This window comes from Seriola lalandi, unplaced genomic scaffold (assembly GCF_002814215.2).
Source record: "Seriola lalandi dorsalis isolate HSWRI2012SDOR001 ecotype SW California unplaced genomic scaffold, Sedor1 jcf7180002054829, whole genome shotgun sequence".
NCBI lineage: Eukaryota > Metazoa > Chordata > Actinopteri > Carangiformes > Carangidae > Seriola > Seriola lalandi.
The window spans coordinates 196,985-223,866 of record NW_019525382.1 but is presented as its reverse complement, the minus strand read 5'-3'; the positions used below and the strand labels follow the sequence as shown (position 1 = coordinate 223,866).

The 26,882-nt window shown below is 39.8% G+C and overlaps 2 protein-coding genes across 3 annotated transcripts in view; one reads left to right on the top strand and one right to left on the bottom strand.

Moving 5' to 3' along the window:
• Window positions 1–19,506, bottom strand: part of camsap2a (calmodulin regulated spectrin-associated protein family, member 2a) — a 49,594-nt gene extending 30,088 nt beyond the window's left edge. For both annotated transcript variants that reach the window (XM_023426528.2, XM_023426530.2), the window contains exons 1-2: window positions 18,905–19,506; window positions 13,151–13,410 (exon numbers count right to left, since the gene is read on the bottom strand). In XM_023426528.2, coding sequence (XP_023282296.1) covers window positions 13,151–13,410; window positions 18,905–19,043 — 399 coding nt within the window. In that variant the 5' untranslated portion in view covers window positions 19,044–19,506. The remainder of the gene's footprint in view (window positions 1–13,150; window positions 13,411–18,904) is intronic.
• A 796-nt stretch (window positions 19,507–20,302) lies between these two features.
• Window positions 20,303–26,736, top strand: ddx59 (DEAD (Asp-Glu-Ala-Asp) box polypeptide 59). Its single transcript, XM_023426486.2, has 8 exons — window positions 20,303–20,354; window positions 20,705–21,571; window positions 22,227–22,409; window positions 22,535–22,624; window positions 23,024–23,275; window positions 24,759–24,911; window positions 25,886–26,014; window positions 26,421–26,736. The coding sequence occupies exons 2-8, from the start codon at window positions 20,723–20,725 to the stop codon at window positions 26,673–26,675; spliced, it is 1,911 nt and encodes a 636-aa protein (XP_023282254.1). The 5' UTR covers window positions 20,303–20,354; window positions 20,705–20,722; the 3' UTR covers window positions 26,676–26,736.
• Window positions 26,737–26,882: the final 146 nt, after the last annotated feature.

Here is a 26,882-nt window from a genome sequence, read left to right as displayed (position 1 = left end):
TGATGTAGGCTGTAACAGCATTCACACTGTGACATTGTAACCCTAAATTTCTGACTGTCAGAATTTTTTCCCAGGCTGTCCTTGGTTGTCATATCACCTCTCACACAGTGCAACGTAGGACCACCGTTTTGGAGCCTTGACCAAAGATATCGCCACGTTTCTGTCACAATTACTATCTTTCATCTGGGACAGGCCAAAATCGCACAGCTTAAACTGGGCTTAAGTTGTGTGGGGAGAATAGCATTGAAAGCACAGTGATTTAGAGCGTGTGACCAAATCCTCCAACGTACTGTATATCTGTAAGTCTGCCTTCATTCGAATATTCCCTTGTGGTTGTTGCCCTGGAAACAAGTGCATCCATTACTGGTTACACGACCCACTTTGCTCACAGCGACTGCTGGCCTTTGAGAAGCCCGAATAAGACATCTTCCTGACATCAGAGGCCAATCATTAGAATTGGCAACCCATATATTCTCATCATTATCACTGAAAACACTACATATATAGATCCACTTTCGGAAGGGATAGCATGGCATTCATCGTACTGTGATGAATAGTTTTGACCAACTTGTCCGTCTTTTCATTATGTAAGACTGTGGTTGGTTAAGTTCTCTGTTATTAGTCATTTTGAAATTGTATGTCATTTAATCAAAGATAAACATCAGACTCCAGTGTATTATATCTGATGCATGTTATATGACTACGCCTGCACTTTGGCTTTGCTCCCTGTTGAGAGATACTGTATTACATTTCAGTGTCTCTCCTGACATACAGATATATTTTTCAAGTCTTGACTTCCCCTTTATTTTTGTATGCCGCTACCTCATTAGCCATGCTAACTAGCTATGTAACATCATGAATATGATGCTATGTTATGAGAGGCATGTTCAAAGCAGCAACAAATATATGATTTGCATAAAAAACATTATTCCATCAGTTCAAACAAGCCAAATATCGAGACACAATCAGAGTCTCTCAAATCACCACAGTCAGGAAACAGTTCTATCAACTCTTATACTGTCCTCATGTATGTTTACATATTACATATATTCAAGCAAGACAGTGCACTGACATGTTATTATGGGTAGTAATAAAAGCTAAATGTGGAAACTTAAAGTAAAACATAACATTGTCTTTACTGCACCATGGTGATATGGGTATAGCCTGTCATCTGTGTATTTTAGTTCTTGGCTCTTACATTGAGTTCCTTTTAGTCTATACTGTCTTGTGTATCCAGCGCTCACCACCCAGGAATCAGTCTGCCAAATATTTATACTTGGGCCGCAGCTTTTCCATGAGCTAATCCAATTAATCAGCCATAAAGTTAAAGTGGCTTTGAAGATCCACAATGATTCAGTGCACTATAGCTGAATAAAAGGTACAACGTAATAAAAGTAGTAGTTTTCTTTTTTCTTTGTTAAAGTCATGTTGAAGAGCTATGTTGTTCACTTGCTCTGTCACTGATAAACAATGTGTCATTTTACACTAATAATAAAGCGGAGTAGCTTGTAAAGTATGTTTGATTCTCTGTTGAACTTCTCAACTTCAAAAGATGTGCACTCGTGTGTATAATTGGTTAGTAATATAGTAGCTTTACAACAGCTGATAGGTTGTGATTGTGAGCTTTGTGTGATGACGGCTAGAAAAAACACAGGACAAACACTGATGCAACATGTAGCATAATATAGTAATATGTGGTGAGATTGGTTGTCAACTTAGTGACTGTAAGTGCATTTTTAGCTCTGAAATGAATTTGCTGTGTGATACAGAATTAGCTTAGTGCTTAATTTCCACTGTCTCTGATCTGGCAACCCAGCAACAAACCCCTCCCATCTAATAATACACTGCCAAGATGTTTCCTATTGGCTTTCATTTAGCCTGTCCAAACATTGTAAGACATAATCTCAGAGGCAAACTAACTGACTAATGCACAGCTACAAATCTGCCTGGTATTCCCACAACATTATCAACTCCAGGCAAGCACAATTTTAAAAAGGCCAAGGGACCAGCGCGAATCCTCAAAGGCCTCTTTCCCCTCCTGCATCCTCCCCTCTGCTGAGCAATTTCAGGATATTGACTTGGATCTGCTGTGGTCTGATGAGATAAAATGACAACAAGGTGAACTAATCTTGTTTACTAGACCACAGGCCTGCAGTATCTAATCATACTGAATGAATCCAAGCTGTTGTGTGGGAGGAAGAGGCTAGTGTAGGACCACATGGTCATTCCAGGATATGACAGTTTTTTGACAGTGGGATTGTGAAAACTTTGCAATGTGGCTTCTTCCACCACTTAAAGTCAGAGATGTCAACAATTAGTGGTAGTTTGGATAAATTGTATAAACATTTTTGACACAATACTTGAGGTTTGAAACCATCAGTTTCATTCCCTTTCTGCAAACTCTGCAAGTATAAAGTATTGCTAGAATTCTTTATCATGTCAAACACTTGGTTATCACCTGACTGATTGAAACACATTTTGTCATTCAAAATTATCAATTTTGATAATGGAACATCGATTTTGCTGTCTCTTGGCACAGCCTCACAGAAGCATCATGGTGCTGAAGAACTCAAACTGTGGATTATAGCAAAGGGTGTAATTAGTTTGACTCTTGAGATCAGAGGAAAACTGAGCTTCACTCAAATTGCTGATTTGTGCATCACTTTGATGAACACTGCATCACATTAAAAATGGATTTCTGAAGGTTGATGGAGAGGCTGACATTTCTGCATGTCCATTTTTTATCCCCCAGATTGGACATTATTCAGCATTTCATCCTCAGACTTTATGGCAGGATGGAAAGTCCCACGGCTAAAATGGCATTTGGGACATTAAAACTCGTTTGTAATCGCAGTGCTGCTGTATGAATCAATTTCAGTACGTCCAACCTGATCTGTTACTGATCTGTTGTGAATGTGTGGTGAAAGTAAACAATCTGCATGTAATGTAACAATGTGTTTTATGAGACAGCTCTGCACTTTGGTATCAGTTTAACCGCCGAGCCTGTAATTGAACTCTTCTTTCCTTGTTGCATCAAAATAAGACGACTCTGCCTCTTTCTATTTGAATAAATGTGGAACATTCTCCTCTTTAGAGGCCTCCAGCACTCAGTGTTCATGAAGCATCAGACAGTGTGCTGCAATTGAATTAGTTTGGAGTGGGAGTAGCTGTAACACTCACAGAAATGGACGGGCAGTGAAGGATCAGCTGACCATGTGTAAATGCCAGATGAAAGCGAGAGGTAGGAAAAGAGGCTTCATTAACTGAACGGATACGAAGCGGTGTAAGTGGTTAGAGAAAAGGAATGGAGCATGTCAGGGGGAGTATTTGAAGAGTAGAGGTAATAGTTCATTGCCCTAAGGAAGAGTTAGCCTTTCTCATTAGAGCAGACCCGCCTGCTGTTTCCTCTGTGACATCTCATGACGTCATGCTTTCTAACCTTTATGTTAGCTGAGCACATAAAGTATGCTTCTCCTTCAGCATCACTTAACTTCACATTCAGTTGGACGGATCCATAACTTGGAGCTGCCCACCACAACCCCAGTCTTCCACTGCTGACACTGAGCAGCTCCATTGGAGGGTTCAGGAATCAAATGCTTTGCATGGGGTATCTAGACAGCTGTCAGAGGGGAAAATGTTACTAACTCACTCCAATCTATTGATTTATTTTTTTTTTTCTCCAGGATTCAAACTGGCAACTTTCTAATTATAATACTGTATTTGTAAGCTTTGGTTTCTGCTTCCTCCAAGATAATAACTTTATCAATTGCTGACTATGAAAACTATCTATTAATTGCTAATTTTTTGTATTAATTTATTAATTAAATTAATTAGGCATTTCAATCAAACATTGATGAAGTTACTGCATACATTCATGGTCACATGACTCAGAAACACACATCTACACACTGATTTTTTTGCTGTCTCATCTAAGCTGATTGTGTCCATAAATCTTGTAGTGATTTCTTTGGGGCTAAGAAGACGCTCCTTCACGGTCAATATCCTGTTTTTATTGTACTTTTACATTGCTGGCTCTGAGTGTTTCCATCTGGGGAAATAGGCAAAGACTCTTCATCTTTAATACGACTCCTTGGTGAAAAAGCAGGGATGAAAATCCACCGTAGAAGCCTGATTTAACATAGCACAAAGGAAGTGCAAATAAGAACTGCAACGACCTACAAAAGACAGTGTGTGATGCATTTCACCTCACTGTTGTGTGTCTGTTGTAAACGAACTAAAATCTCTATTGTCACAGCTTTGAGCTGCTTGTTGTGGCCTGAACCAGATATTCATAGCAGAGGATGCACAAAATTTCACATCCTCATCATTATCGTGGATCTGTGAAAAATTGCTTCGAGGAAGTCATTAAAATCAACACGCTGACTTTATTCCACTACAAAATGAATTGATGTAATCACTATGGTAATGTCTTTACTATGACTTACAGTAAAACCATTCCAAAGGGCTCAATTGGGTCATGGCTAATGATCAGCCTGTGTCACTTTTTATTGGAGTGCAAGGTTTCCGAAAGTTTTTTAAAGGGACTTGCATCACAGAGTGGGAGCAGCAATCAGTCATGACCTGAACAAGCACCAAACGACTGCACTGCAGTCTCCTGGACCTCCTCAGGATGGAAGAAACACATACACATATACAGTGCATCAACATTAGCTCAGGAGTGATGTAATATTGAAATGCAGTCTGTTTTTAGTATTACAGCTCTCCTGTCCAGGCCCAGAGGTTCCATGCTGGGGGAGATTTCAGAAAATTGAATCTGTCTAGCTTCAGGTAACTTCACGCCAATTTAGCTGGACATGGAAAAGCACTCAGCTGTGCTTCTCTCTGGTCTCTTTTGAAGGTCACCATAAGTACTGTAAAGCAGTAATAGTAAGTAAAAGGAAAAAGCAGTACTGTTGGAGAAAAGTTTTAACTTTTTTATATATGCATTTATTTTTTCTTTAAACAGGATAAAAGAATAACAAACAACAAAGTTCAAGAGCTACTCTACTTACATTTTGCAGCATTACTTATTGCCAGCTGGGCAGTGCAAGCAGGAATTCTTTGTTTTTTTTACCTTTATTTTACCAGGACAGTCCCTAGAGACCAGGATATGGACTATATAAATGACAAAACTGAAAATGTAGTACTTACCAGCAAAAACACGTCTCTATATACTATGACGTCATGTACTTGCTATAGCAGTGGTTACTAAAACTTCAAACCTTGTATTAACACTAAATATGAAAGAAGAGTTTACAGCCATGATAGATGCTCTGTGAGGCTGTGGTGCTTTAAACTAAATGCTAACATGCTCACACTGACAATGCTAAGCGATGTTTAGCATGTATGTCTACAATTTTCACCATTTTAGTTTATCATGTCAGCATGGTAACATTTGCTAATTAACACTAAACACACACAAGTACAGCTGTAAGGCTAAGGGGAATGTCATAACTTTGCAGGTATTTGGACACCAAGCAAAGTTGTTTGACATGATGATGGTGCTAGATAAAAAAAACATAGAGTCACCAAAGTTATTACAATTCCTCCTCTGGGGAACCCAGAACCTGAACCAAATTTCATGGTAGTCCATCCAATAGTTTTTGAGATATTTCAGTCAGGACCAAAGTGGTGGAGTGGCCAACAGACAGACTGACATAACATTCCATGAGCCTGGCCGCTTGTGTGAGTAAAAGTCACAGAAGCTTAATTCCAACTGAATTGAAATGAACCATTTAATTATCCGAATCATGACTTTTCCGAGTAAACACAGCTGATCAGTCCCCACTCAAGCAGATAATGCTTCATTTCACCTAAACTGTTTGAATGACATAGAACTGCATTTTGAATTTGGGTAAATTCTCCCATTATCATCAGGAATCCTTGTGGAAGTATAAAGCCTTCCCTTTTTCTGTCTTTTTTAAGCACTCGCCTTTTCAAATGGAGAGCTGGCATGACTCCTTTCACAGCCTGTGCCGTTGTGAGCTGAAACAAAAAATGCTCTCACGCACACAATTGCACTTATGCACACATTTGGATTCACAAAATACCAACTGTGAGGTCTGGCATCAGTTGTGGGAATGGAGCTTTTAAGCAACATACCTTCCCCCTCCATATGCTCCAAACCCAACCTAGCAATTATATGGAAACCTCAAAGCTAACCTTAGAACACTATCTGGGGACAGGATCATGGCTACCAGCCAGTGTTGACCTACCCTGGAGATAGGCCTGCACAAATCCTTCCATCATGTTTGAAAAGGCCCTCGGGTTGAAACCGTTTCATGTGTGGATAGTGATAAAACGCTGCTTGATTTTGGTGGTTGATTAAATTTTAAGGGAAATAACACTTATTTTACATAAACATGATGGACATTCACCTGGTGTTCATCCTTGAGAATTGCAGATAGGATTTCACTGCCCATTGACCATAGAAGGAATTGTGTTATCAGCTAAATGTTAAGTTATTATTCACATATACTGTCTGTCTGTCACACTACATGAAACCTCATTGCGTGCACCTAAAACTGGGTCTGAGCATAATAAAGCAGATTATCTGCAGAGCATTGCCAGATTTTACCCGGTATCAGTTCAGGATCAAGGTTGTCAATGACTGTGCGAGAGAAAGAAGGAGAATTTTGCAGTTAATTAATTTTTCTTTCATGGAAGTGATTTCATTTGAATTATGAGTCTGTTCCTGCTATATTATTGTATTGTAAGATTGTGTGTTTACTCCATCATACCTGTTGAAACGCATCAAAATCCTTTTTAAATTTGAATTCTTCAGTGAATTAAAACTGTAATGAATACACATGTTGTAACAGGATAACCAATAAATATGAATGTTCAATCTAATCTCAGGGATTCCCGTATAAACCACTGTATATGGCCAAATCTGTATCAGAATAAATTCATTATGGATTAAGTGCCAGTCAATGATGGGGAGAATCAGGTGAATACAATATTTTCAGACCTGCAGAGTGAGAATGATTAATCACAAAATCCCTGCTTTAAATTCTAAAGAGAAAATGACACAGATCTTCTCTATGATAGTATAATAAGCTTACAGTGCTGTAACACCTCATTCAAAGATATAGCATTTAGTACTAATGTAGTTTAATATATGCACTTTCATTAGATACATTTTACTGTATATTGATTTCAAGTCACTCCCATTACAGTAAAATAACTACACCTCACTGTTAACTCTGGTAAGTGTTGTATCTCTAGCACTACAAAAACAGTTTTGCTAACTATTTAGAGTAGAACAGTAAGTGAAATATACATCTATGGACAGACCGAGCCTCTAGGCACTTATCTGTGATCCCTATTTCCAGGCCTTGCCTCTAAAGAAGCCCCTAATCTGGGCAAGGTTGCTCTTTCCTGAAGGTATTAATCCACAAATGTCTTGTGGGTCCTCACCTAGGATCAGTCTGCCTAGGAAACTGAACCAGGAGCTGTTTGCTCTGAAAGCAAAGCTCGCAGACCCCCAGGGAAACACAATGTTAGTTCAACAAGACTTGAACTAGAATACCTTAAAAGAAAGTGGCATTCTCCCCCTATATACATCATTTTACATTATTTCTACAACATTCCTGCACTGATACTAATGATCACAGAGACAAGAGACAGAACACTTACAATCAATGAAAAACAATCATTGTCGACTTAACTCTGCTGTATCAACTGTTGAGAAAGATTATCTTGAGTATCTTTTCCTCTGCACTGTTTAAAGGCCACAAGACAAATATACTCCTGTGTTGAGGGTTGAAAGCAGAGAACAATCCTGAGGATGTAAGACCCCTCTCCCATACATCTGAAATGAAGACCCACCCCCCAAAAGAAAACAAAATTAAAAACGCAAACAAATAAAACATCAGTCTAACTCTAGTAAACACAGAAAGACGCTAAGGACTCAGGACATCAAATGGCATCTCATAATGTGCTCCCTGCCTATCCATCCATACTGTACTGCCCGGGAGTCGCCGCTGGCATTGAGCAAAACGTACTGGCTGTGACTTCACTGAGGCCGACGAGGACAGAAAGTACTTGGATGGGCTTCCCTTCCACCCTGCTGCTTCAGCTCGTCTTTGTTCGTGAGATCAAGTGCAGAGGAAAAGAATCAGGACAGAGGAAGCCAGTTTGATGTTGAGATGTATTTTTTTGGCACACAGGTTAGCTTTCTGCACTTCACCCTGTACGTGTGCACTGGTGTACCAAATGTCTTTGTGTGCGATGCAGCATCTTGGAAATGCTGTCTGCCTGCTTGTATGAATCCAGCATTTCAGAATTCTCTGTCTCAGGCAGTGTTCGTCACTATTACAACCCCCACTAGACACACATGCGCACACATGCACCCTCAGAGCACGTAGCTGCACATACACACTGCACATGTGACATATGCAAGCATAAGCACCCCCACTCTTGCACCCACCTACACACACACACATGCACAACACCCTGCCTACTGGAGTGTAACCATGGAAACGGAGCGCCTGCTCAATAGGGGTTGTGATGGAAGCAGCAGAAGAGAGGAACAGGAAGAAGTGTATTCACCTCTATTCATCCATGCCATACATGATTTGATGAATCAATCTGTCACAAAGTAAAACTGAACTGGCAACCACATTTTTAAATCAATTCAGGCTCTTAAATATCAATATAATAATGTTTATATTTTAAATGCCTATGTCACAATTATTTTAGCTTAATTTCACATATCCAAGTTTCTTGAAATGGTTCTTCCACATTTAAATTGTGCTGTAATCAATTTGCCGTACAGGTTACAATACATCCAAAAGATTCTCGTTCCTTCTTTCATTATAAATCAGCAGGTTTCAAAAATAACTACAGTATAAATCTGTTCAGAAGGACATTAGAAGTGCATATGCCATTAAGGTTGGATTTGTAAGCATCCTCTAACATATGTATGACAATAAACCTGCCTGTTTTATTGCTCTTCTGAAATACAGTCACAGAGTCAGCACCCATATAGACAATAAAGCAACACAGAAACCATATAAGGTACTATGCCACTTACTGTAAGTAACAGCTCACAGCATCCATGATAGAGTCTCATTTATACAGTACATTAAAAATCTTGGCAGCCACATGACCTATTTACTACAGTTTTATTAAATATTAAAGCTATTAAAGCCATGACATTCTATGACATCAACATCAACATCAATCTTTATATTGGCCCTGGTGGCCCACCCCTGCAATACAACATGGTATGAAACTCTGCTCGGATTTCCTAAGAAAAAATTGGGATTTGTTCTCTTTTACATAAAGTAGGGGGTTGACAAAATTGCACCAACACCTATACCATCTACTGCAGACCAGTACAACTATCCTGTGTCTTTGTGATGCTGATTTGAGCCCAAGACAGGCAAAGAGAGTATGAGCAGGATAGTGAAAGGGCAACACTTGTCCCTTTCTCATTATCACTGCAGAGGTGCCCTTCAGCAAGGCAATCAACAATCGCTTCTCCAATGGGGCTGCTCAATATCTAGCAGATGAGACGCTGTTGCAAAAGTGTCCAAGTTGATCGAAACTACCCATAATAAATGAAGAAGAATACTAAATGTCAACCACCGTTTTGCATGAACCACCTTGTCTGTGCATGAGTCTTGTCATACAAGAAGCACTTCTGTGTCACTCTGCTGTGTCCAATTAGGTCCTTAGATACCTACACACAGATAAAACACTTCCGCACAATCACAGGTGTTGGGTACCTTGGCTTCTTTTTGGATCTTGACATCACTCTCATCAAACTCTGTGTGACATTGCTATAGCTACAGGGTTAGACTTTAAATCAGGTTATCGATTCATCAAGCTAAGACACTAGTTTTTAATTCAGTAGAGATTATCTGGTGGTGAGCTGACACTTTGAAAAGAACACAATTGAGAATTAGTACGAGCAAACTCTGCAATTAAAGCCTTTTGATAATGACTTTTTGCTATTATCACGCTCACAGCGGTGCTTCATGTGGGCTGTAATGTGTAGTGCTATAATAATATTTTCAGATCACGAGCCCACCTCCGCATCTCTCTCTCTTTCTCTGTGAGCAGTACAGGTGGAGGAGAGTGTCAGTAAGTGTGTAGGCAATCGAGTGGGCGGCAAGTGCGATTTGGAGCCTGCGTCTTGACATGTGGGAATCCGTCACATGGCTGAAGGCAGAAGGATGAGTGGGCAGGACAGTGACAGAAAGACAGAAAAAAACTAAGACTACGATGCAAAGACGGTTTGGCAACCTCATGAAAACATCGGTAAATGTGCTCAGTTATGACACATGTCAGACATGACATCAGCAGCATCTGACTCTGCTGCTGACTGACCCACTGAAGCTCCCTCAAACATCCTCTAAAGTTGAAAATTATTATTCCTTATGCAAACTGCTGAGTTAAAAAATAAAGATGCTTAGCTTAAATGCCGTGAAGCAGCATTTAATGACATCCCTGGCTGTCTTATCCAGAGCAGCTTAAGGTTACAACGGCAGGTGTAGGTGCTCAGTCTCTTGCTTTTTCACAGTCTGCTTCAGGAGTAAAACAAGTTGTGTTTTTATTTTAGGAAAACCTCTTAAGTCTTCCAGAAGAAATGCCTTGCTGTTTCTGCTCTCCACAGCCCCACAGAGCTCAGCCTGGACAGACACCTTATATGCCAAACTCAACACAGTCTCTAAATAATAAAGCATCCTTACCCGAGCTGTCATTCGAATATGCAGCAGGTAAGCTTATGCATATAAATGGTCTCATAGTGCTTTAAATTCTCATTGGAAAATCACTGCTAAACAATTTTGGTTGTCAATCTCTTTAATCTGATTAAAAACATTGAAAGTAATATAAAAAAGACAGCATTTCTTACAGCATGTTTCTGTGCATCTAGAGCTCATGCATGTGCTCTGCATGACGATGCATTTAATGCTCTGCTTTGTAAATAGCAAGGATTCAGTTGTGACCTGTGACATGTGTCATTAAATCTGAGCAACTGAAATCCACAGACAGTGGAACGGACAAAACAAGAACAACCGCTGCCTCTGCTAGAGATGGAGAGTGTGCTGGAAGGAAGAAATCGAAATGCATATTGAGAAGGACGGATACAAGTATGAAGAGAGAAAAAAAGGTGAGGGAAGGTGAAAAGGAGAGGCATGTAAGACAGACGGGGGTGTGTTCAGAAAGGGGAGTGTGAAAGAGAATGGGGATGACTGAGGAAAAAGGAAGGAATAAATGAAGAGAGCAGAGATAAGGATAGACAGAGGGAAATGTGTGGAAATCAAATGAGGGAATAAGTAATAGGGAGGACAGAAATATGTATGGGAACAATGAAGGGGTAAAGGGCAGGAAGGAGCAAGAGAAGTAATAAGAGAAGGGTGGGTGAAAAGGAAGACAGATAAAGTGGAGAGAAAGAGGAGGATGTCAGAGTCACGGGAAAGACGTAAGAATGAAACGAATGCAGGATGAGGTTGAAAAATGGAACAGTGGAATGCAGATGATGAAAAAGTGAAAAGGGTACTTTCACAGCTGTCTAGCAGCTCATTTTCACATTCACAGCAACCTTCTCAGTCACACACGCACAAACACACACTGTCGCTCGCTGGCAAACCAGTCAGTTATGATCTGTGGTCTCGGGCTAAAATCAAGTGTAAAATGCTTATTCAGCTCTGGACAGGAAAATGAAACTAAAATAAGTGAGAAAATATGTTAAAAAAAAAACATAAAAACAAACTGGTGCTAGAGCCAGAGAGCATGGTGACATCACACGCACGAACGTACCTATGCACAATTATGAAATTCACACACATACAACATGAAATCCCACTTAGTTTAGCTTTAAATTACATAAAGGTTCTGAGAGATAGGCTTGCACTAAAACACTTTCTTCACAAAATAAGTAAACCAAATGTAAACCACAACAAAACTTAAATAAGTTTTGAATTAGCATAGAAGAGAAATTAAAACCAGCAAGACTCTACAAACAGACTGCAGGCATACTGTGTGCTAATCATGTCTCAATTGCAATTCAGTGGAGCAATAAAGCCTCCCATTGAGATTTCGCCCCAAAATAATGAGGATCCCTCTCTCTCTCACTCAGGCTGCTTACAAAGTCATCTCTGTGGTGAGCTCCGATACAGAGAGACAGAGATGTAGAGGGAGAGATGACAAAGACACTCACAGCACATTGGAGGCCTTAAGGTACAGCTCAGCTTGTAACTGGAAACTGATCAGCTTGAATCTCTAGACAGTCTGTTGTTTTTAATTTTGTCACTTCTTTCCTGTTGTTAATGACCTGGTTTGATGCACTTGTTTATCAGGCTGCAGTGGTATTTTATTCTCTTTTTAATTAAATTTGTCTTATAAATATTGTTCTAATCATCCACAGATGTAGGCCATAATGATACTTTTTCCTCACTACTAAAGTGTTTTTTCTTTCATATACTGCTTATCTGGCAAATGCAAAATGGATGGGAATCTCATTTCAGCAATCCCTGTGTTTGGCCACTTTTAACTGACACTGACTAAACATTTCACAAATTATATACCAGATGAACAAAAACACTGAATAACGTCAGAGATAAGCCAATTTTATAGGGTTACATTTATTTTCTATTTCTATTCTTTCTATTCTGTTCTATTCTATTTATTCGCTATCTGTGCTAACTTTTCAAAATAAAATACCCTGCCTAAAGGCTGACCAGTATGTACATCATGCAATCAGAGAATATCACCCAGTTAGGATGCAGCTTGTATAGAAGCGCATGCAAGCAAATATTCGTGAATGCAGGTACCCTTTCCTGTTCTTGTACCTTACTTCTCCAGAATGTCTACTTTCCTGGTTAAGTAAAGTTTAACAGACAGGATGGATGGAATGACGCAATGAGGAAAGCGATTATATGCATGAGACATGCCTCAGGGAACGAGGAAAAGCAAAGTCACCATCACTGTGTGGTATGTGACTTGTGTCAAGTTCTGCTGCTGGGAATACTCAAAACATAGAGTTGGATGATGACCACTATGACATAATATTGATTTGATGCCAACAAGGCAGGAAGTTGAGTGTTTCTGCTTATAAGCCAATACCATTATTACTTATATTCTACCACAATCCTGTCACACTTAAAATTAAAAAAAAAAGATCATAAATCTCTCCCACCATTTGTAGAGGCCTCTTCCGAAGGTCCCTCTCAGTGACCAGTCTCTCCTGGTCGGTGATGTAGAGTCCACGCTGTGCCAGCGCCTGGATCACGGCATCATGGCCCAGCAGAGGCTTGGCGGCGTTGCTCTTCAGGATGAGGCTGCCGGCCCTGCAGTAGAGGTCTGCAGACAGCAGGAGGCTGGTCACGGGAGGCTTCAGGTGCTCCTGCTCATACTGGTCTGTGTAGAAGGGATCCTTCAAGTCTGTTGGGATGCTGTCTGTGTGATGGAGGGGAAAAAGTTGGATTTTGTAAGAGATAGAAAGAACATGCAATGCAACTGTGTTTAATTTTTGGCATATGAATCAGCTGTACTGTAACATGATGGCAACCAAGACCATCACCAGCAACAAATGCAACAAAATACTTGACCCACTGAAAAGAGTAGAAGTATGTGAGTTAGAAAAAAAACAGACAGAAGGAACTTTTTCAATGCATTTTCTAAAATATGGACAATATAACAACTTTTTCCTATCTTTCCCCCGTTTCTCAGAAGGAATAGTTTGAATTCTTTAGCAAGACTTTGGAATAAACAAGTGAAAAGTCAGGTAAACTTGAAATGAGTAGCACAGTGTATGTACAGTGCTGGCAGCTTTATTCCAAATCTGCAAGAGTTTGGCTTTATTGAACATTTTCCACTCAGTGCACAGATTCTCTGCCACTACTTTACTTTTGCAGGTCTGCTTCATTTTTCATTGCCATGCTTTGACAATATCTTGACAAGGATATGTGTGAATAGATCTCTGCGTTGCTATAGCAACTGCAGGGGGAGTGGAACCCGATCGATTCATCTACTAGTCTGTATCTCTGCAACTTCCAGCTCCCTGGGAACACCCCTCTCACTGCCTGTCTCATCAAAGACAGAGCCTGTACGTGTGTGTATGCGTGCGTGCGTGTAACACCTCAAGCAAGTCCACTGCAGGGGGATAGTCTTCATATAATTCAAAAACACTGCTTTTTTTTTTATCGCCTTTGTCTGGTAGCTTTCTTGTCAGTGTTTGCTGAGCTGGGCAGCATTTTTATAAACCACTGCTTGAAAAGAGAAAGTGTGGCTTTTGTACAGAAAATATCAATTAGAGCCAAGCAAAAGCAAGTCCCCCTCTCTCAACAATAGATTAAACAATGAAACCATGTTAAAGTGCTTTCAAATGAGATGCTACTGCAGTGTAAAAAAAAAATTAAATTACATCTGCACACACTCCAGATGCAGAGCCATCACTCTGTCAGAAGCAGGGCAATAGATGCAGATTCTGATACTGCTCTGTGTGTGTGTGAGAGAGAGAGTGTGTATGCAGAGAAAAATGTGACATGTGGTGAGCTACATTGACAGCTTTACACTCCCAAAACCCTCTACTCATCTCACTCACACACACACACACACACACACACACACACACACACACACACACACACACACACACACACACAACACAGAGAACAGTCAATGAATCACCTGCTTAGGCTGACCACTATCAACAAGGTCATCTACAGAGGGACTCAGTGTTATTATGGAGCAGAAACGCAGACAGCAGTAGTAGCAGCTACCCAGGTTATATGCTTTTCCTGTAAGTACTATGTTCAAGTTATTGATCCCAACAAATAAATTAATCCTTCTTCTAGCCCTCCCCCTTCATCCTCCACAGGGAGGTCAGACAGGTCAGGCTGAGCTACAGAGAAACACCCCTGGAGCTGGTACTGTGTCTGCACTTTGCTTAAGTAACAAAGAAACAATAAATGACATTTTATTTAATGTTGTGTTTCAACATGCAGGCTTTCCTAAAGGCCAAACTGTGAATTCCACTATTTTCTGGCCCTGGTTCACATTGTCACTTTATTCATGTTTCATGTCATACATTTCATGTATTTTCTTAATGAAAAAAAATGACAAAGTCAGTAACACTTGTCTGCTGTGGCCCAATGAACCAAGCTTTAAAACATTTTATTCTGACATCAAGTAACCGAACAAACTAAAACCTCTGCAAGAAAACACAAAAGCATCAATCCAAATCACTGCAGTCAGCAAACTCAATGTGCAATCACTTGATCAGTTGTATATTGGATCAAATACCATCCAGAAAATCTACTAACTCCAATTTAACATTCAAATATAGGATTACATTTTATATCAATCTTTATGTATGCAGAGGAGTCTGACTTTTGTGGCAACGCTCTGTTTCACATTCACAATATTTTAGTCTTCAATTGCTGACAGAGCAAAACCACTGATGTTTTCAGTTTAATAGCTTTGCTCAAGGGCATCTGTAAAGTATTTGGTAAGAGAATACAGAGAATTACACTGGTTTCCTTTCACCACCTTGGTTTTCCTTTTATTTCTGGTCACAATGACTATTCCCTGAGCTCTGCTTATGAATGAAGAGTTGTGTAGTACATTTAATATTTGTATCAGTACTGTTTGATAGTATTTCCTGGTAGCAGATGATCTGTTGTTTAGCTTGCATCTTGCATGTACTTGACTGTGTATTGATGCACTTCTGCATTGGTGTAATGAAGCAGATGAATGTGAAGTATTCAGAGCAGCGTAGGCAGGGATCTGGAGGCAAGCCCGCTCTCTCTCTTTGCACTCTCCCTCACCCTCTCTCTCTGTCCCTCTGGAGGGCTGTATTTTTGGAATCAACCCATTTCATTCAGTCCTGATTGAAAATACATAGAGGATGTGCAGGAGATCTCATGTTTGGTGGACTATTACAACATAGTGGCAATGAGTAATGTGCTCTTGTGGCTACAGCAGCAGAACACCATATTGTCTGATTGTTGGTTTTAATGCTGATGTGACCAGTGAACAGATAGCACTATAATAACTACAATAATAGGGATCGCAACAAATAAAACTAATGGAAAAGAACAAAGTACCAGAGCCCTGAAGAATCTAATAAACAAACTGTTTCTTTCTCTTTGTGCAGCAAAGCAACTCAAATATAAAAGTCATCTGTGTGGTTCATCTAAATAGTTTTTATGCTGTAGTTTTATATTATTTTTTCTTTCCAAAGGTCTGGTTAGAAATGCATGTCACGTAGATTTCAATCACAGACAGTAATTAGGAAAGTGGCTTCCGTGCTCAGAATTCAGTTTGTGAATGTAATGCTGTTTTGCCATCCACCCTCACACGTTACATGTGGGGGCCGACCATCTCAAATATATTCTCAACCTGTGGGAAAGGTTGTTCTGAATCTTTTTTCTGATATCAAAAGATGAATGAGGTGTATAATTCTGCCACAATCTGGAATTTAAGCTTACTAAAGAATCACTGTTGCAAAGTGACCGCATTACTGTATTTCTTTATTTCTCAGCAACAAACTCCTGAGGTCAGATTTCTGAAACCCAGGTTTGGACCTAAATCATTTTCATTAACTGGAGCAAGGCCTCATTCATACTGCAGGATGTCTTTAAAGCCCAAACTACTGCACTTTTTCATCTTTCCAAACACTAATCAAGTTGGATATAAGCCAAAATCCTAACACTGTTTCACGTAAATGATGAACATTGAGTTACTGTAATTGCAATGCTGAAATAAGTTCATATACAGCAGTGTGGTTCACGTGGCTCATTATCAGATATGTGATAATCCCATGTGTCACAAGGGAAATAAAAGCAAACTTAGGACATTGTCAGCTACAGTGTGAACAAAAAAAAACTGAGCAAAAGTTTGCATATAGTGACACCAGCCTTGGTGTGACACACAAAGGTATTCTCTCTTAGCTAGTTTAGATGCATAGATGCATGCAAGAGTTTGTACATCATATTTTATAATATGCTCTTAAATACATAAAAAATTGCAAATTAATTTGAACTAATGGAAGAAGCAGGAATTTCATCAGTGTAGTATCAGAGTATGTTTTAACAAATAACAATTTCCTGTATACAAGATGAACTGCTAAACTGTTAAAGAGCTGCACGCTTGCTGTAATTTCAAGACGCTCCTAATCTCCACTCACTGTATAAGCATTTCAACTCCTTAAGATTAAAAAATGTGACCATGTGACAGACATCACAATTTAGCACATTTCCACTCCATGTATCATCATATAACACACCTGATCCTTGGGTGTGTTATATGATGATAAATGATGTCTTCATTAGACACTTATGCTGAAATGTGACTTAAAGGTGTGTCAGTTAGAAGCCACCATAGCTCAAAGGCACAATATGAGGAGGGGTTATTTTAAGGAGAGGAGTTACTGTGCTGAGAGTTGTCACTGTATGACCATGTTGTTGTAAATCCTGCTGATGGACAACAGAGGGTGATAAAAGTTATACGTTACACCTAAAATATGCATCCTAAATCCGTTAATGCTGATCTATAAATGTGAAAGGCATCACATATTTACACTTGCAAACAACATATTTGTTAATGTATAAAAGAGCATATTCATCCATCTGAAATCATAGTGGTACAATAAAACACATTATACATGTTTAATACAAAAATACTGCATTAGAATGTGCACTGCAGTTCATTTCATTATTATTTTTACTGTAAATGTTCATAAAAGCATAACTTTTATCCATTCAGAATGTAACAAAAAATATTTTGAGCATTTTTTGCAGCAGCAGATTAAGAAAATAAGTGCTTTGCAGTTCATTCTAACAAAAACAGGTGGTGAAAGGAACAGGAGATCCCATATCAGCTAAGGAGCCACGGTTGGTCCTTTTAAATCTGTTTTGGGTGAGGTGAGTCTCTACTACCCAGACAACAGACTCAATTGCCATTTTGTTTTCACTGCATTGCTGGTGATGTGGGTGGTGATTCATCAGTATGGAACCAAGCTATATCCTTTCATTCCCTGCATTAACATACCTTCACTCTCTAAGATGAATGCATTTTTAATACTTTAAATACTACCTCATGCAGTGGGGTTGTAAACCTGCTTTTATCTATATTCAATGTATTTATACATTGCAAAACAGACTTTAACCTTTGATGTTATATACTGACAGAATATCAATATATATCTATATATATAGATATATATAGATATATGTTCATATTTTGATTATGATGCTTACTGACTACACCTTCATAACTTTTTCATTTAACCCACATTAATGTTCAAAAGCACAACCTTTGTGTGCTATATATCCTGCTGACAATGTATAAAAAGGCCCACATGTGATGCATCTGTTTCTAAATTTGACTTGGATGCAGCACCCTGAAGGTGAGATAATTTGGGACACCTTCATACCTCTTTAGTTCCAAACTGAGCGGTCCCTTTCCATTAAGTAGAACAACATATTTATTGATCTGGGGGTTCCAGTGGAGCAAATAGTTTAATCTTTCCTACTGGGATATTATTTACTGTCTTTCCAATATGCTATTCATTTAAGATGGTCTGCAATGGGGCAACAGCAACAGAGCACAATAGCGTTCATGAAACCACTGAGGTTTTACTCTGATGGAAAATCACTGTGGATATCTCTACAGGGAATACTACAACCAGGGGAAATCAATGGTGAGACCTATATAGTCCAAGACGTCTCTACCATACAAGGAAGAGACCGTTTTGAGTTTGTTTTGGTGTCATGGCCTTTTAAAATGTACAGACATATTATCCATTTATTTAATCGGGTTCTGCAGTAATTAATTTAAATTATGACAAAACATGCACTTCAAAAGAAAACAAAACATCAAATATGATGCAAATATTCATGCAGCGTGCAACTGTATAACTGTTTCGAGGTACAGTAAAGACACCTACCTGTCCCGTACGCTTTGGCCACCAGCCATGTGAGGCTGCAACAGATTTTGGCTCGGGGGAAGTCATAGTGCTCAAAAGACTTTATTGCTGGAGCAACGAATGTCTTCTGAACATCCCTGACGTCCTGAACTTCACCCATATTTCTCCCTTAATTGTACTGTTAGACCCTAGGAAGCAACACAACGCCAAAGCATCCCACTACTGGAATTTCGCGGAAAACAATAAATTGAACTGTAAATTGAAAAGCTGCGGTGTCTTTCCGCAGATTATTTACAGGTTCTTTCAGTCATGAAATGGTAGGCTGGCTGCGTTTTCGTATTTTTCAGTCTTGTTGACACAATGAATCGCTAGTCTTGGTGTTTTCCATCCATTCTGCTCCCTACCAGTTCAAATGGGCTCCGTTGGACCAAGCTGGAAAGGTTTCCTTGGATTTCAGAGGAAAAACTGCTCTTTGACCGGAATGAAAACAGAGAAATTTCCATTCTTTGGGTTCTTTGGTGGCAGACGGCTTCTGCCTTTCATGTCCATGTATTCTGGTATGGATAACCTACGTGTTTAGCAATCCCTCCTCAATTCAATCTCTTGGTGCCGCGGTGCGGTTTTCCTGCCGCACTGTGGCTCTCCAAGCCCTGCACCTTTGTTGCGCAATGCGCATGCGCGTGGGTTATCTTCAGATACTGTCGGAAATATTACAACTTTTGTTTTAGTTTCTTAGTTTGAACAGTCCAAATGCATATTTAACCGTGGCCAATTGGCCGAAACGGCGTTCACTGGGTAAAATTAACAAGGATGAAGTTGCAATAACAACTGAAAATGTTTTATAACGATATTCAGCTTTGGAACTGTAATGCATTTTCCTGCTATTTCATAATAGCGATGAATACCAAATATCTGGAACATGACAACAGGCCAAGAGTATCTTGTAACACTACTAAGCAATATATTCATAGGCGTACCACACGACTGCTCTACAGTATAGACGGAAATGTTAACTTTACGATGAACACATGAATGTAGCATAAAAAGAGGGCAGGGTGCATGCAATTAGCGAGAAAACAAAGCTGAAGGGGTTTTATTAATTACATAAATCTAGACAGTTTTTCAGTTACTGTCTATCGTATTGCCCTTATTCCAGACCAGTGTAATTCCCTTGAATATTCGACAGACTTATAAAGCCCGATTCAATTCCCAAGCCACATCCCACATCCACAATGCACATGACTTCAGTTTGAAGATTTTGAAATATAATAAGCTGAAATATTTAATGATTTTTTGGCATATTTCAATACAAAAGGTGTCAACTGTGTCTGTTATAGAAGGCTAATTACCCCCCTGAATCATAGCAGAGAGGTTGTTCTACGAACTACATTTCCCGTCGTGCAAAGTAGTAATGCGTCATCGGTGTGCGTCGGTGATTGTTTTGAACTGTTGGAAGATTTGACGGAAGGAGGTTTGTGTAATGCTCTTAAATGTATATGAAACATTCAGCTAAGATACTTGCTGGGATTTATGAGTTAGTTGTGGCCGAACCGAGGTCTGAGAGGTGCAATTTAAAAAGTAGCATTCAGGAGTTGTATTTGTCTTTGTAACCAGCATTTTAGGCGGATTTAACATGCGGTGCAGATCTATATGTTAATCACATTTTACCTTTGTTAGTGAACTAAAATATGTAATTTCCTGACTCTTTGTTAAATATATTGTACAAACCCAGATATAGCAAGTTCCCACCACTTGGAGAACTTGCCTAAATCAATGAAATGACAACTAAATGTTTACATGTGTTTTTTCTGGTGGCAACAGGTCAATAACTCCCTAAAAATGTTTATGCCAAGAGCTCTGAAAGTGAAGAGACCTGTCCAGGGATCGGGAAAAATTTTGAATAAGAAAAGCAAGATACAAGAAGATGAGAGAAAAGATGAAGGTACCTCAGAGACACCTGTTCAGAAGGAGGAACCATATGAAGATACCAAAACACAGGATGAGACAATACAGGCAAGTGGAGACTCTGCAGGTTTGACAGAGAGCTCAGTACATGATGACGGACAAAGGTCTTCCTCCCATGAAACAGAAGAGGAAGAAGAGGAGGAGGAGGAGCCGGTCAAATCATTCAAAAAGAGCCAGAGATGGCCGGAGCCAGGGGAACCTGTCTGTGTGATGTGTGGTCGCTATGGGGAATACATCTGTGACAGCACTGACAATGATGTTTGCAGTCTTGAATGCAAAGCTAACCATTTGGTGCAAATGGGAATGGGGACTGGGGCGGATGTCTTTAACCGTAAGGACACAAATGGAGATGGAAGGACTCCCCAACCTCCACAGTCAGCAATTGATGGTGGTGGGGCGGGTGAAAGTGAAGCAGGGTATAACTACAGGGAAGATCCATTCATATCAGGCCTTACAGACGAACAGGTGCAGCGCGTTAAACAAGAGCTAGGCATTGAAACCCAGGGGACAGAAGTCAGGAGACCAATCATTGAGTTTGAACACTGTGGGTTCCCTGCCACGCTGAGTGGGAACTTGAAGAAGGCTGGCTATGAGGCGCCCACACCGGTCCAGATGCAGATGGTGCCCGTTGGTCTCAGTGGCAGGGATGTGATTGCCAGCGCTGACACAGGCTCAGGGAAGACTGTGGCCTTCCTGCTGCCAGTGGTTGTGAGAGCACTCCAGGTACAGTGGTGCAGCTGACAACAGAATTATTTGTCTTTTTTTGTAATGCAGTTCACATCATGAAACTGCCTGTTCCTACACAAATGAATTCATATTTTAACCTATAAAAAACTTAATTAACTATACTGATTCTGGATGGAATAAAATAGTGGCTGGAATTTATGATTATTTTTTTAATCAATCCTGGAGATGAGTTTTAACTCTCAGCATTTTGTAGGGTTTTTTTTGTTGCAGGCCACATTTCAGCCCTGGTATTAAGTTCTTCAGTTACCAATAGTACAAGCAACCTGCAGTAAGGAATGCACAGGTCAGGTCATTTTGTTCTTTAGGACAAAATTAAACGGAATTGCCTGAACATTTTTATTATTGTTATGCAGTAAACTGAGCAGACAAGATTTTATTCAGACTGCTGTAGCAAGCATCTCCTCTGCTGAGGTATCCTTTTACAAGACACCAGACCTCCACCAGCTGACAGAGGAGCTGTCCCGTATCTGGCCATGACCTGCCTGTACAGAGAATTTTTTTTAATAGAATGTAACTATTCACTAAATGTCTCTAGTAGACATGGAAGGAATAACGTTATTGGGTTCATCTCAGGGCTTTTGGGCTTACATTTGTATTCACATGCTGTACGTCTTCTTTTTTTTTTTTTTAGAAACCAGCACACACTGTGCACAGCCCCGTTTCTCTGATCCTGACCCCGACCAGGGAGCTGGCCATTCAGATAGAGAGACAGTGCAAGGAACTGGTGAAGTGCCTCCCCAACATGAGAACTGCCCTACTGGTGGGCGGCATGCCGCTTCCCCCACAGCTCCACCGCCTCAAATCCAGCATCAAAGTACAGTGCAGAGTGCATCACTACTTTTACTATTTTTATTTCCTGATTCACTTTATCAAAAAATTTGTATATAATGATATAACTGTTCAGCTTTCTTCATGAAGTTCTTCTTTTAATCCTCTTAGATTGTCATAGCCACCCCTGGGCGACTCCTTGAGATCTTGAGGCAGAAAGCAGTGCAGCTGGACAAAGTGAAGGTTGTGGTGGTTGATGAGGTATGACAAACACAGAGGGTCAGCACTTAAAGGGCTTCCAACATAAATTTAGAATTTTGTGCCTGGGTTTCATTTAAGTATAAATGTATCTTTCAAAGTAAAGACAATAATGTTTCAGCTCATTGGGTGCTCTCGGAATCTAACAATCAGTTCTAAACATCCTCCAGAAAAGCTTCAGTTGTGGTGATACAGCAGCAGTTTTGAAATTCCAATTCCAAATTTCATTTTGATTAGATTATGATGAGCAAACAATGGCTTTCATTGCTAATTTTGACAAACATCATGTCATATCCTCAAACATGCTGTTAAACTGAAGATTTTACCAAAATAATAATAGTTGTACTGAAAAATCCTTGAATTTGTTTTTGTATTTGTATGTATTTGTGATGTATCCTATAGGTGGACACTATGTTGAAAATGGGCTTCCAGCAGCAGGTGCTGGAGGTTCTGGAACAAGTCCCTGTAGAACACCAGACTCTGCTGGTGTCAGCCACCATCCCAACAGGGACAGAGGAGCTCGCTGGTCGGCTGGTCCGTGATCCTGTCCGTATTGCCATCGGAGAGAAGAACCAGCCCTGTGCCAATGTCAGGCAGATCCTGCTATGGGTAGAGGAACCTTCTAAGAAGAAGAAGCTGTTTGAGATTCTCAATGTAGGTTGCAACCTGTTTTGATTTTTAATCATTACTTTGTGAGGTGTGGTTAAAAAAACAGACTGTTTCTCTTTTGTTTTTTTTTTGGTCAGCAAATCCAGTTCGCACTAAAAGTCTCAATAGAAAGATTTTGGGTGGAGTATCACTGTAAGCCCAGGGTTTTCAATTCCAAACTAAGCTTTCTTTAACTGGTCGGCTGTTTTCATAGATTTTTTTTTTTTTGTAAAGCCAGGACTAAATGTACCAGAAAGTGCTCTGGTAGGGACAAACACAGAAAGTGGGTTATTGTCTCAGCTTTAATTTATTGTGGATTTATCGCTCAGTCTTGACATGCACTGGTACCAGCTTGGTATTTTATTAACTGGCTGTTTTAAAGGTGGGAATTCCTAAAGCTCCAAGGACCAGTCTCCCCACTACACCATATTTAGACAGCCATTGCTACAGCCTTGGCCCCCGTCTGGAGGAAATGGGTGGGTCCTGAGCCATGGCCCCACTCCAAGAATCCCAGCAATGGCTTGTACCATTTATACTGGGCAGGACAGGAAAGGTCTGCTTTAGTTAACCCAGTGAAAAAGTGTAGTTAGACCATTGTATGAGTAAAGGGAGATACTTTTCTGCATAGAGGGATGTTGTGATTGTGATTTTTTTTTTTAATTTATGACTGCTGTTATTTAATCCAGCATTGTAACAGTACACTGAAGTGGGTGGGTCCAGCAGGATTCCTGTAGGATCATTGGGCTGTTAGACTGGATTTAGAGGGGACACTCGAAGAAATCCAAAAGTCTGGAGTGGATGGGACTCTGTCACAGTCGCTTTATATGCCACAGCCGTCACAGCATTATATATCATCATTTACTCAACTTAAGTCAGAAAATCATAGCATGTTCTCACAAATTGAAGCCAGATCAGTAGGCTGAGAGCTGAATCAAGTTTAATGGAGGAGCCTCATCATTATCACATTACCTACCCTCCTGCTTTAGGCAGAGACACTTTATTGGTTATCAAGGGAAATAACAAGTTAGATTAGAGCATAAGGGAGAGACATGAAGAGCCCACTTTCATAACATTTATTAAGGGCTGTCTAAAGCCCTTCTGTCACAATCTAAGTAGGAAGGCAATAAATAAACTGGGACTGGATAAGTAAGGAAGCAGTTTTCACTCATCTGTTACCTTGCAGTCTGGCTATGCTTAGCTTTTGGCTCTGCTACATCCACCAGTCAACTGGTTTTAGTGCCTGTCAGCCAGTCCTGCTCCTTATTTTCCTTGAACATGTGTGTCACTGGCTGAAGCTGCTCCACTGCTGGAGGATTCTGACTTTTCAATCTGACCCAAAGTTTCTAAGTTTCTTCTATGTCAGCATCTGGCATTGTAACTTACAAGGTTTTCATAAACTAAAGTTAAAAACTCAATAGTCATACATCGTTTTTTTTTGTTTTTTTTTAAATCCTCCCTTGTTTCTGTCTTTTTCTGTGTGGCTCTGCAGGACAGTAAGCTGTACCACCCTCCAGTGGTGGTCTTTGTAGACTGTAAACTGGGGGCTGATCTGCTGTGTGAGGCGGTCACCAAGGTGACAGGCCTGAATACAGTGGCTATCCACTCTGACAAGAGCCAGTGGGAACGTAACCGCATCCTCAGGGTGAGTCCAATGGCAGCCAGGACATGCACAGTAAAGTGGATAAATAGCAGTGGTCCCATGTTTGGTGTTCATCAGTGTTTGTTCTTGAATTTCTTGTTGCTGGAAGAGCGCAGCCACTCAGAGCTGAGACTTAACAGTGCTGCTTTTATCAGTATATTGAATGCACAAGGATTTTTAATGTTATTATATTAACACTAAAAGAACTAACACAGCATTTAATTCACTCAGCCTCTTTGTTCTAAAAAAACACATGAAGGCCAGACAAGCTCTTTTTCAAAGCCACAACAGCTATAGAAAAAGCAACTCCTAAAAGACAAGAAAAAAAGCAAAGTGGAGAAGTAAAACATAGGGGTTAACGGCTGTAATTAAGCAGGGCCTAAAATCATCCTGATTTCATTTAGATGCCATTCAACAGCAGATCACCCTTCCTGGTGAAAACAGGAAAAAAATAAAAGGTACTAAGAGTAATTTAACTTTTTAAACTTCCCTCCAAATGTCACTTTTAAGTTTCTAAGTTTCTATTTAGTAGGAAAAAAGATTAATCAATGCATGGCAGTATTGCACATTTTATGTTCCGTCTCCGCTAGTTCTTACACATCATTTAAGCTATTTATACTCACACTAAGGGGTGATTCAGGCTGATGTCATATTCACATAGCTGCACCATTACATCAGATGGAAATATACAAGTTATCTTCTGCATTATTCTACACACATTGTGCTGTGATTAAATGTAGTATGTTTGGAAATTTTGGGATCTTCACTATAATGTAAAATACATTTCTGGGGTTGGCTTGTTTTTAAAGCTGGACCAGCCATTAGATCATGCAGAGTTTATAGTTAAATTTGAGTTCCATAGACCCCAGTTGCACTTTGGTGAAAATTACTTTATTCATAATGTTCACAGTCCTTGTAGAGTGCTGCCCATACTAAACATGTCTGACAGTGTAATATTTACCGTGTTGTGTCTTCAGGGTCTCCTGGATGGAGACTTTGAGGTGGTGATCAGTACAGGAGTGTTGGGCAGAGGACTGGACCTTGCCAACGTCAGATTGGTGGTTAACTTTGACATGTCAAACACAATGGATGAGTATGTCCATCAGGTTAGTAATACCTGATGTGGGAAGGTGGTAATCTTACAGTTTTACTTTGCAAAAAGATTTTTTTCCAGCAACATTATACTGTTTCTTTAATGCACTTGTTTGAGTATTGTATTGTCTAGTTGACACTTCCCGTCACAGACAGATTTTTCTGTTCTTCAAAATTTTTCATTTAAATTTGTTATCATTATATTGAGTCATTTTTAGTTAGGTAAATATCTGACACCTTGTTGACTGTCATAGCTAAACTGGGCAATAATTTGCATATAGTTAAAAAGCAATATTTGATTATCTGGAATATTGACTTATTTGCAAAAGTTAACATTTAATGTCACCAGTAATGCCTAATATATATCATGGAAGGCAAGCTAAAAGTATTCTATTCATACCTTCATTTCTTCGCATCCAGGTGGGCAGAGCCGGGCGGCTGGGACACAGGGGAACAGCCATTACTTTTCTCAACAACAACAACAAGCGACTGTTCCTGGAGGTGGTGAACCGGGTCAAGCCCACAGGGTCCATCCTACCCCCACAGCTTTTAAACTCACCCCACCTCTATGAGCAGCAGAGAAGAGAAAGACAAAAGACCAAGCATGAGGACACACTGGTCACCAAGAACAACCTCATAGACATCATAAGGAAACATGACCGTCGCAAGAAGTAGCAAGTTGTTCCTTTCATTCCTGCAACGGTGCTGTCTATTTATTAAAGAAATGCTAAATGTTTATTTTGTATCAGTGTATTGAAAAAAATAAATCATTATGTTTTCTGAAAAAAAGTATTTTGTTATTGATAAAACAATTTATTTAAATAGAGAAAATATATTTTCTTCAACCCAGGCCCTCCATTTGAGGGACAGTCTTTCTTGCTA